This window comes from Hemiscyllium ocellatum, chromosome 17 (genome assembly GCF_020745735.1).
Source record: "Hemiscyllium ocellatum isolate sHemOce1 chromosome 17, sHemOce1.pat.X.cur, whole genome shotgun sequence".
NCBI classification, from domain to species: Eukaryota; Metazoa; Chordata; class Chondrichthyes; order Orectolobiformes; family Hemiscylliidae; genus Hemiscyllium; species Hemiscyllium ocellatum.
Window position 1 is genome coordinate 71,478,352 of NC_083417.1, and position 12,099 is coordinate 71,490,450.

Consider the following 12,099-nt stretch of genomic DNA (forward strand, 5'->3'; position numbering starts at 1 on the left):
TCATCTCTTGCCATATTTTACTTGATAATCCACATAAATCCCACTGTTAAGGATTGCTCAAACACTTATCACTCCAGTCATTTTTTTCTTTGGCATCTGTCACTTCTACAGTCATTTCTGCTAATTTGTGCCTATCTGATTAACGTTACATTCTTAGCAAAGTTTCTGGGAGGGTAACATATAGGATTAAATATATTCTTCAGATGTGATGGTGAGAACATAATAAGTTAAACCAGACACTCTGACACAGACAGCTGGAAGAAATGTGGAGAATTCAGGGAAATTGTCTTCAGAATTTGCTTTTCTCAGTTCATGTTTTTTTAATTGTATTAAGGAAATTTTAAATAGATGTGATTTATACTCTCCAGAAGTCAGGGAACTGTAACTCCCAAGGTTTGGGCCAGTGTGTCTAAATGCCTACCAGAGGTACAGGTTGTCTCTAATAAATGTTACTGAATAAAATGCCGAAGGATCCTAATAATCTGCCTCCACAGGTGACCTTCCGTAATGAGACCACTCAGGAATACCTTTATTATGTCGTTAACATTAAATCTACATCTCCTGGTCTGAATGGCACCATAGAGTTGGTGGCTCCAGTTCGCCAGAGCACTACAGGGAGTGTGGAGGTTGAGAATCCATTGTCTAACCCAACTGTATTCATCACAGAATGTAAAATCACAGACATCTCTCTCCCAACGCAGCTCATTGTCCCACCACAGGCTAAGGTAAGAGCAACAGGCAAACATGGGGAGCTGGAATGTTAAAGGATGCAGGCTTGCAGGTTGCAGTATTCTATTCAAGGTGCATTGGAGTGGAATTCTAATGTCTTTAAGAGGGAAACTTACCTGTCTTGTGCTAAAACCAATATACTGCTATGTATTCTGTAATTCTAGCAATAGAGCAAAGCAGTTGAAGATGTGTTTGACTGAGTTTCACTTTCTGCGAGTTTTGATTGTTTAAGAGTATGGCAGCAAAGGGCTTGAGGAAAAGTGGAATCAATGGGAATTAGGGGTACAACTCTCCGCTGGTTGGAGTCATACCTGCCACAAAAAAAGATGTTTATGGTTGTAGGGTAGTCAGCTCAGCTCCAGGACATCGCTCCAGGATTTCCTCAAGGTGGAAGAGGCCCAATCTGTAATGTATCATAGTTGTGACATGGAGGTGCTGGTGTTGGACTCAGATGGACAAAATTAGAAGTCACATGACACCAGGTTATAGTACGTCAGGTTTATTTGAAATCAAAGGCCTTTGGATCAGAGGGATCTTGGTGTGCATGTGCATCAATCCCTTCAGGTATCAAGACAGGTGTTTACTTGCCTTTATTAGCCGAAGCAAAGAATTCAGGAGCAGGGAGGTTATGCAGCAACAGTATAATATGTTGCTTCGGAACAATCGAAATATTGTGTGCAGTTCTGGAGGGACGTGATATCACTGGAGATGGTGCAGAGGAGATTCACCAGGATGTTGCCTGGGCTGGAGAATTTCAGGTACAAAATGAGATTGGACACACTGGGGTTGTTTTCCTTAGAGCAGAGGAGATTGAGAGGGGACATGACTGAGATGTCTAAAATTATGAGGGCATTGACAGGGGAGACCTGAAGGGATGTTTCCCCTTGATGAAGGAATCACCAACCATGTCATAGATTTAAAGTAAGGGACAGAAGGTTTAGAGAAGGTATGAGGAAACACTTTTTACCCAGAGGATAATAAGGATCTGGAATTCACTGCCTTTGAGGGTGGGTGAGGCAGAAACCCATCTAACATTCAAGATTATTTCAGATATGCACTTGCGGTGACAAGGCACATACAAAGGCTATGGGCCAAGTGCTGGAAAATGTGATTTGAATAGTTAGTTGTTTACTTTTGGCTGATGCGGACACAGTGGGTGAGAATAACTTTTTTTCTGTGTTGTAGATCTCTATGTTTCTGAGACAGCCAAAGCAAAAGAACAATCTTGTACACCACAGAAATGACACTGAGCAGGAAAGCACACTGGCAGCTGGAAGCTGCACCTTCTGGTGCAGAAGTATCCCCACCTTCAGCTCTGACAGCTGCCCCAGAGATGTCTTTCCATTACCTCCACCTTGCCCTTGACCTGGGGTGGTTAGACTGTAAGAGATGGATTCCTCAGGCCATCAAGCTGTGTCAAATGAGGGAACAGGAAGCACTATACCATTGATATTAGGGGGCTCTCACTAAGACATTGCCTGAAAAAATAACGTATTTTGTTAAGTCTTTATGTCTATTGGGGTCCTGCGGAGTGGAATTCCAATAGCACAAGGGCAACTCCTTTCCTACTGCAGAGCCTTAGTGTCGGGTCGATGGTTCCTGCATTCAGCACTCAAATCAAGAGCTGTCAAGCAGCAAGAAATATTGAAGTCCCTGATGCTAACCTAATTTGTGTGAGCATCTTTTATCTGGGTCTACACACCAGAAAGCTAAGATTTGAAGATGTGAGCACATGAGCAGGGCTGGGTGAAGTTGAGACAGTGCACAGAGGTTCTGGCTTATTCCGAGTTGTATAAAGTCTCTCATGGTTGATGTGCTGTTGCTATGATTTACTGGTGACTTTTTAAATAAAATCTTACTGGTTTCATTTTTCTCCATAGGGTATAGTGTCCTTTGAATATCAGCCTCTGAAAGTGGGTGAGGTCACTGGGCGCCTTACACTGAACAACAGTGATTTAGGAGTCTATCAGTATGACCTAATCCTGAAAGCCAAGCCAGCAGGCCCGGAGAAACCACGCCACTTCCGGACTAACTTTGGTGGCAACCAGACCCTCATGGCCAAGTTCCTAAACCACTCCCGCCAGAAAGTGGAGTACTTCTGTAAGGTAGGTTCCAGACAGCTCACAGAAGGAAGCCAACGGGGCCATCACATCTGCACCGGCTCTCCAAGTGAGCTGTTGTGGTTCTGTTCGCCGAGCTGGAAGTTTTTGCTGCAAACGTTTCATTCCCTGGCTAGGGAACATCATCAGTGCTATTGGAGCCTCCTGTGAAGCGCTGCTTTGATGTTTCTTCCGGTATTTATAGTGGTTTGTTCTTGCCGCTTCCGGGCGTCAGTTTCAGCTGTAGTGGTTTGTATGTGGGGTCCAGGTCGATGTGTCTGTTGATGGATGTTCTTGCCGTTTCCGGGTGTCAGTTTCAGCTGTAGTGGTTTGTATATGGGGTCCAGGTCTATGTGTCTGTTAATGGAGTTTGTGGATGAATGCCATGCCTCTAGGAATTCCCTGGCTGTTCTCTGTCTGGCTTGTCCTATGATGGTAGTGTTTCCCCAGTCAAATTCATGTTCCTGGTTGTCTGAGTGTATGGCTACTAGGGATAGCTGGTCGTGTCGTTTTGTGGCTAGCTGATGTTCATGGATGCGGATTGTTAGCTGTCTTCCTGTTTGTCCTATATAGTGTTTTATGCAGTCCTTGCAACAGAACCTATCAACAAGGATGGCATACTTAAACTACTGGACCTGTGCCTCACCACACACTTTACATTCAACAATCAGATATACGAACAAATCAACGGAACACCCATGGGATCACCAGTCTCGGGACTCATAGCAAAGGCAGTTATGCAAAGGTTAGAACATACAGCCCTACCACAAATCCAACCCAAACTCTGGATCAGATACGTCGATGACACCTTTGTAATCATCAAAAACACAGAAATAGAAAAAACACACCGAATCATCAACGCCACACTCACAGGAATACGATTCACGAGTGAAGAGGAAAAGGAGAGCCAACTCCCATTCCTAGACGTGTTAGTAGAGAGAACACCCAACGGAGAATTCACCACAAGGGTACACAGGAAACCAACACACACAGACCAAGTCCTAAACTATGAAAGTAACCACCCCAACACACACAAACGAAGCTACATCAGGACACTATTCAAAAGAGCCACAACACACTGCAGTACACCAGAACTGCGAAAAGAGGAAGAGGAACACCTATACAAGGTATTCGCCAAAAACGGATACCCACGCAACTTTATCACCAGATGCCTAAGAGATAGACCACAGAATGAGGACATGCCACAACCAAAAGGACTAGCCACACTACCATACGTCAGGAGCGTCTCAGAACTGACAGCCAAACTACTGCGACCCTTAGGACTCATAACAGCACACAAGCCAACTTCCACACTCAGACAACAACTCACTAGAACAAAGGACCCAATAGCCAGCACGAGCCAAACTAACGTAGTTTACAAAATACCATGCAAGGACTGCACAAAACACTATATAGGACAAACAGGAAGACAGCTAACAATCTGCATCCATGAACATCAGCTAGCCACAAAACGACACAACCAGCTATCCCTAGTAGCCGTACACTCAGACAACCAGGAACATGAATTTGACTGGGAAAACACTACCATCATAGGACAAGCCAGACAGAGAACAGCCAGGGAATTCCTAGAGGCATGGCATTCATCCACAAACTCCATTAACAGACACATGGACCTGGACCCCATATACAAACCACTACAGCTGAAACTGACACCCGGAAACGGCAAGAACATCCATCAACAGACACATCGACCTGGACCCCACATACAAACTACTACAGCTGAAACTGACACCCGGAAGCGGCAAGAACAAACCACTATAAATACCGGAAGAAACATCAAAGCAGCGCTTCACAGGAGGCTCCAATAGCACTGATGATGTTCCCTAGCCAGGGAATGAAACGTTTGCAGCAAAAACTTCCAGCTCGGCGAACAGAACCACAACAACGGACACCCGAGCTACAAATCTTCAACCAGACTTTCTCCAAGTGAGCCTCATGCCTTAGTGCCAATCTTTCCCCATCCCTTGCATTTTGTTTCTACTCAAATAATTATCTAACGCTCTCTTGAATGCCTCAGTTTGAATCTGTTTCCACCACATTTCCAGGCAGTGCAAGCTAGATCCAAATCATTCAGAGTGAACATTTTCTTTCCTCACATCATCCTTGCTTCTTTTGCTGATGTGTGGAACTTTTATATCAGTGTCTTCTCTTACTTGATCCTTTTGAGTTTTTCCCTGTCCAACCCCCTAACACTTTTGCAAACTTCTATCAAATCTCCTCTCAGCCGTCTCCTCTCCAGGGAGAGCAGACCCAACTTCTTCAATCCATCCTTATCACTGAAATGATTCTACTGTCTCAAACCTGGAATCGTACCCGTAAATTACCTCCTGCTCTCCAGTGCATTCACAGTTCCTATAATGTGACATCCACAACTGGACTCAATATTCCAGTTGAGGTCTAACAAGTGACTTGTGTAGGTTCAACATCACCTCCTTGCTGATGTACACTATGCCCCCATTAATAAAGTTGAGGACACTGTATGCTTTACTTATTGCTCTCTGTCAAAAGCATGCCTTTCATCCTTTTCTTAATTATGTTTCATTTGTCATCACGGGAGCTCTGGATTTGTTTGACATACCTTTCTCATTGTGAGGGAATTTACCTTGACTATACCCAAACCATTTTGAAGTGGCTCTCTGCTCAGTTGCGACTTTTTCCCTCTAACCTCTCATCTCAGTCATTCCCACCCAGGTCTGTTCTTGCCCCATTAAAGTCATTCTCCACCAATTAATTTCTCTCACTCTGGATTGTTGCATGTCATTCCCCACCAATATCCTGAACCTTACGATTTCATGATCATTGCCTGCTAAATATTCCTCCACTGACTCTTGGTCCATTCTTATTTCCAAGAATTAGGTATAACAATGCACCCTTTCTTGATGGACAGGACACACAGTGCTTTTGGAAACTTTCTATCATGTAATCCAGGATCAGTCCCCTTTATACTACAAATAGCGTGGTCTTTAATTGGGTAATTAAAGTCACTCATTGTAACTCCACTGTAATACTGCCATTTCTCTGTGATTTCCCTGCAGATTTGTTCCTCAACATCCTTTGGTTGGCAATCCATAGACTACACTGAGACATGTAATTGCCCCTCTTCATTCCTCAGCTGTAGTCAAGTTGACTCTGACCTTGAACCATCTGAGACATCCTCTTTCTCCAGCACTGCAGTGCCTTCCCTAACCAGTACAGTTATCCCATTTCCTGTTCCTTCTTTTCAATCTTCTCGAAATACCTCATACCCAGGAATATTTAACCCCCAGACTCCTTAAGCCATATCACTTCCATGAGGAAATCTGCTCCAGTAATTCCTTAAAGTTTGCTTGCAGGACCTCATTCTTTTGCTTCCTACATCTTTGATCCCAAAATGGACCACGATTTCTGTCTGCTAACCCTCCACGTTCTACAGAATATGTTGCAGCTGAATTGTGGCATCCTTGATCCTGGCACCTGAGAGGCAACACCATATCCTGGAGTCACATCTATTGCTACAAAGGCCCATCTCAACCCTCCTCACTGAGGAGTCCTCTCCGAATATTGGCCTTTCACATTTCAGCCCCTGTCCCACCCCAAAAGTGGAACCACCCTCTGCCATGGCCCTGCCTCTGGCTCATTCAGGAGGGCTATCATGTATGTTGCAGGATGTGCAAAGCACGGTGCTGAGCTGTGAGGCAGAGTTTAACGAGATGAAGTATAGTTCCTCTGCTTTTATATTACCCTTGTTCCCACTTAAGTATTGACGGGAAAGCATTTTTAACTTCAGAAGTATACTTCATTTATCAAAATATACCTCTAAGTACATACAAAGGACTAGCAATCTGTTCCATATTGTCTTTGCGAAGAGAAAAAAGAGAAACATAAATAGCATACTGGAATTTGACTTCCCACAGAGATCCATGCAGTTGCAAAAATCTTATTCTTGTTTACATCCTGTGTCTCACTTATGTCACTACTTGTCTGCTTCTCAACAAGTGACCTCACCTCGCCCACTCCTCTCAGTGACACTGACTGCCTGTCACAGGGCCCTCACCCACTCCTCTCAGTGACACTGACTGCTGTCACAGGACCCTCACCCACCCCTCCCATTCACACTGACTGCCTGTCACAGGGCCCTCGCCCACTCCTCTCAGTGTCACTGACTGCCTGTCACATGGCCCTCACCCACCCCTCTCAGTGACACTGACTGCCTCTCGCAGAGCACTCACCCACCCCTCCCATTCACACTGACTGCCTGTCACAGGGCCCTCACCCACCCCTCTCAGTGACACTGACTGCCTGTCACAGGGCCCTCACCCACTCCTCTCAGTGACACTGACTGCCTGTCACAGGGCCCTCGCCCACCCCTCTCAGTGACACTGGCTGCCTGTCACAGGGCCCTCACCCACCCCTCTCAGTGTCACTGACTGCCTGTCACAGGGCCCTCGCCCACCCCTCTCAGTGACACTGACTGCCTGTCACAGGGCCCTCACCCACTCCTCTCAGTGACACTGACTGCCTGTCACAGGGCCCTCACCCACCCCTCTCAGTGACACTGGCTGCCTGTCACAGGGCCCTCGCCCACCCCTCTCAGTGTCACTGACTGCCTGTCACAGGGTCCTCGCCCACCCCTCTCAGTGACACCGACTGCCTGTCACAGGGCCCTCACCCACCCCTCTCAGTGACACTGACTGCCTGTCACAGGGCCCTCACCCACCCCTCTCAGTGACACTGACTGCCTGTCACAGGGCCCTCACCCACCCCTCTCAGTGACACTGGCTGCCTGTCACAGGGCCCTCACCCACCCCTCTCAGTGACACTGACTGCCTGTCACAGGGCCCTCACCCACCCCTCTCAGTGACACTGACTGCCTGTCACAGGTCCCTCGCCCACCCCTCTCAGTGACACTGACTGCCTGTCACAGGGCCCTCGCCCACCCCTCTCAGTGACACTGACTGCCTGTCACAGGGCCCTCACCCACCCCTCTCAGTGACACTGACTGCCTGTCACAGGGCCCTCACCCACTCCTCTCAGTGACACTGACTGCCTGTCACAGGGCCCTCACCCACCCCTCTCAGTAACACTGACTGCCTGTCACAGGGCCCTCACCCACCCCTCTCAGTGACACTGGCTGCCTGTCACAGGGCCCTCACCCACCCCTCTCAGTGACACTGACTGCCTGTCACAGGGCCCTCACCCACCCCTCTCATTGACACTGACTGCCTGTCACAGGGCCCTCACCCACTCCTCTCAGTGACACTGACTGCCTGTCACAGGGCCCTCACCCACTCCTCTCAGTGACACTGACTGCCTGTCACAGGGCCCTCGCCCACCCCTCTCAGTGACACTGACTGCCTCTCGCAGAGCCCTCACCCACCCCTCTCAGTGACACTGACTGCCTCTCGCAGAGCACTCACCCACTCCTCTCAGTGTCACTGACTGCCTGTCACAGGGCCCTCACCCACCCCTCTCAGTGACACTGACTGCCTCTCGCAGAGCACTCACCCACTCCTCCCATTCACACTGACTGCCTGTCACAGGGCCCTCACCCACCCCTCCCAGTGACACTGACTGCCTGTCACAGGGCCCTCACCCACCCCTCTCAGTGACACTGACTGCCTGTCACAGGGCCCTCGCCCACCCCTCTCATTGACACTGACTGCCTCTCGCAGAGCCCTCACCCACCCCTCTCAGTGACACTGACTGCCTGTCACATAAGGAGATGTGGTCAATATTTAAGCCATGTTTCTGCAGGTGTTGTTGAATGGATCCAAAGTGGACTGTTTTGACGTTCACCTTAATGATTAAAGTGAGTGAACCAAATGCTCCTTTTTGAATTTTTAACTTGGTTTTAATTTTTCTTTTGCATTTGGAATTTCTGATGCAGCTGAGCACTGCTGCTCAAATTGTCTGTAAATTTCCTGATCCCTCAGGGATCTTGGATATAACAACCTGATTCAACTATTGTTCCTTTCAGGTTGATAGCCCCGAATTCTTTGTGGAGAAAAGCATCACGGTCCCACCAGCCTCGCCGGGTGGTTCAGAGGTGGGTGTGGAGGTGATCTACGAACCTCTTCATCTGGGCGAGACCAGAGCAATTCTCAACGTCAACTCTCCGGTTGGAGGCGAGTACAACATTCCCCTCCTTGGAATGTGTTTGGCTGCAAAACCTCAGGGCCCCTTCTCAGTTCGAGCTGGTAATAGTGCTACCATCCCATTCAGGAATATCTTCCCCCAGGCGACCACCTACTCCTTCCAAGTGGACAATCCGGCGTTTTCCTGCAAACCCACAGAGACACTACGTGGGAAGAAAACCCATGTTGTGGTTGTCAACTTTGAAGCTACAAACATCTCCAAATCCCCTGTCACTGGCAAGTTGATCATATCATGCCCAGGTTCCGCAGGGTCGGGAGCTATGATGTCCTGGATCTATTACCTGAAAGGTGTTACTCCTGAGAAGTAAGAGGAAAAAAGATCTCAGGGATTCCTGCTTAAAGCACGTTTTTTTTTCTCCAAAAATTACCAAATGTTTTATTGACTCAGTCAATGCTCCAATCACTTTATTCCAAGTGGAATCTGCTTATTGACAAGCTTGTATGGTTGTCCAACCAGTAGCAGAGCAAGTTGCCAGATAATCTCCAGTATTGCTGTACACAGAGGATATCAATGATCTTAGCCTGGAGAATTCTACCATCCAGATAAATCTCAACTGGGCATCATTACCTGCCCAAGGCTCATTTTTAAGGCTCCTGCCCAGTTTTATTCTGTATCCCGTTTCCATACTGCCCAGGGACACCTCTCCCTTTATCAAACTGAGTTGGCCAGTAAGCCTTCACCATCTTCATGTTGAGCAACTATTTCATTCTTTGTCAATAGGTCAGATTGAAATGTAGGGATTTTGTATTCTTCCATTTCCTATTAAAGTAGGTTATTGTGTTAGTTATTTCCTCCTTTGTTTCACAAAGTGCCTTACTTCACACAGGCTCTTCCTCAGACACTTGCAGCGATTACCAATTTTGTCAGAGATCCTGGTCCAGTCTTCCTCTGATTCAGTCTCCGTTCATTCTTTGTGGCTGTGAACCTGAATAATTCTCAAATTTCTCAAATACATTGTGTGCAAAAACTGTTGACATGTTCCTGGGCAATTTGATAAGGTGTGCCTAAAGTTCTCCTTTCTTTATGAATTGGACCAATAGCCCTTCGAGCTTTGTCTCTGGCAGTAATTTAACCTTTGATCCTGCTTCTTCAGTTTATTGAGATAGGTTTAGTTGCCAAATCATAACTTTTGCTGTGGCTGTACGAAAGTTTATTTGGCGCCGTTTTCCCACTACAGCAGCCCCTATTGAGCTGGTTTGTGTGAGACAGATGATGTTTGGTTTTGACTCCTTCTACCCATTACAATCTAGACATTCTTTTATATGTTTTCATGTACAACATGTCATTCTCAATCTGCTGGCTTTTCTTTCCCATGTGCCATGCTGTTGTATGAAAATATTTCTTTCCTTTGAATAAACCTTGTTGAATAACTGAACATGTTTAACATTGTACTTTCTTGGGATCGTAAGATTACTTTAATCATCTTGAGGAACAGAGCCCCTTTTCCAACAAGGGACCTCTCCTTGAGAGGTAATTTTTGATTTTCAGATTGACTTTTTCATTCTCCCTAATTATTAGGTGATACATTAACATGGTAACAATACTTTCTGTATTTGTGTTCACACGGGCAGCACGGTGGCACAGTGGTTAGCACTGCTGCCTCACAGCGCCTGAGACCCGGGTTCAATTCCCGACTCAGGCGACTGACTGTGTGGAGTTTGCACGTTCTCCCCGTGTCTGCGTGGGTTTCCTCCGGGTGCTCCGGTTTCCTCCCACAGTCCAAAGATGTGCGGGTCAGGTGAATTGGCCATGCTAAATTGCCCATAGTGTTAGGTAAGGGGTAAATGTAGGGGTATGGGTGGGTTGCGCTTCGGCGGGTCGGTGTGGACTTGTTGGGCCGAAGGGCCTGTTTCCACACTGTAAGTAATCTAATCTAAAAATAAACATGGTATATTGGACGCATACAGACACAGAAATAGATGTATTCATCACTATCCCCAATAATGATCAACTCTCCAGTGAACATAAAGTCACAACACACAAGGAAGGTGTGAACGTTGTCGACACCACAGTATTTACATTGGCACAATAGGCAAATTAGAGCAACTAAAGTTTTTTTTGTCAAAACAACTATTAACATACAAAAATCCATCTCCCTAAGTACACCTTTCAGTTTGTTGAAGTCACACCTGATGAATTTCTTGTGCAAATGTACAAGCTGGAAGTTTTTAAAGAGGTAGTTACTTTCCTTTTCACTGCATCTCAGATCGCAATCTCAGATTTCAATTTATCAGGTTGATGCAATGTTCATCACCTTAGAGCAAGGATGGTATGAAGTCCATTTTATTCACACTAACCTGTTTGTAGCAATCTCCTTCCTGGGAATGGCTGTGCTGCCTGGCCCTGCCATTACATAAAAGGAACAGATACAAGCTACCCCTGCATCTGATGGGAGCTGTCCCACAATGAGAGACGTAACAATTCCTTTTTCTCTTTGTCATTGAGTACTCTATGTTAACGAAGGTTGAGGAAGGTGAGAGCCCGACTTGGAAGCTGTTCTCATCACCATTGCTGTGTGTAGGTATGAAGCAGTGCCAGACCAGTTGGATGGAACGTAGCTCTGTCTGACCTTCTCAACAAATACACCCAGATCATCCACTGCTTGTCGGGTATCTGCCAAAATGGTCTATAATGTGGGTTTTAAAAAACACCTTCCGCAACAGAAAAACATCAGGAATGGAGACACTGTCATTTGCTCAGAGGAACTGCTCCACACAGAAAGAAAGACCAATAACAAGCAGCTTTGGAAATCAGGAAACATGATGATATATGAGGATCATACTTAATATGTTGTACTTTTTGAGATAATCAGGTGGTCTGAATGGAGAGTGAGGGTTGGGTCTCTGTGGAGGGTGGGCTGGAGAATTAGGGTCTGAGGACTGAAGGTTGGTTCTGGGTGAAGAGTGAGGCTGGAAAGTAAGAGGTAGGTGTGGAGGGAGGACGAGGATTGAAGAGTGAGGGTTGGGTCGAGAAGAGGAGAGGAGATCGGGTCTGGAAAGTGATCGGGTTTGGAGAGAGAGCCAGCTACCCAATGACATGATCATTGTCCAGGTGAACAACCTTCTCAAGCTCTGTTACCCACACTGGATAAATCACAAGGGTGAAACGGCTTTAC

The 12,099-nt window shown here is 46.6% G+C and overlaps 1 protein-coding gene across 1 annotated transcript in view; it reads left to right on the forward strand.

Annotated features, from left to right (window-relative positions):
* hydin (HYDIN axonemal central pair apparatus protein) overlaps nt 1–9,291 on the forward strand; it is an 888,678-nt gene extending 879,387 nt beyond the window's left edge. The window contains exons 88-90 of the mRNA XM_060837518.1: nt 495–725; nt 2,610–2,834; nt 8,806–9,291. Coding sequence (XP_060693501.1) covers nt 495–725; nt 2,610–2,834; nt 8,806–9,291 — 942 coding nt within the window. The remainder of the gene's footprint in view (nt 1–494; nt 726–2,609; nt 2,835–8,805) is intronic.
* The last annotated feature ends 2,808 nt before the right edge of the window (nt 9,292–12,099 follow it).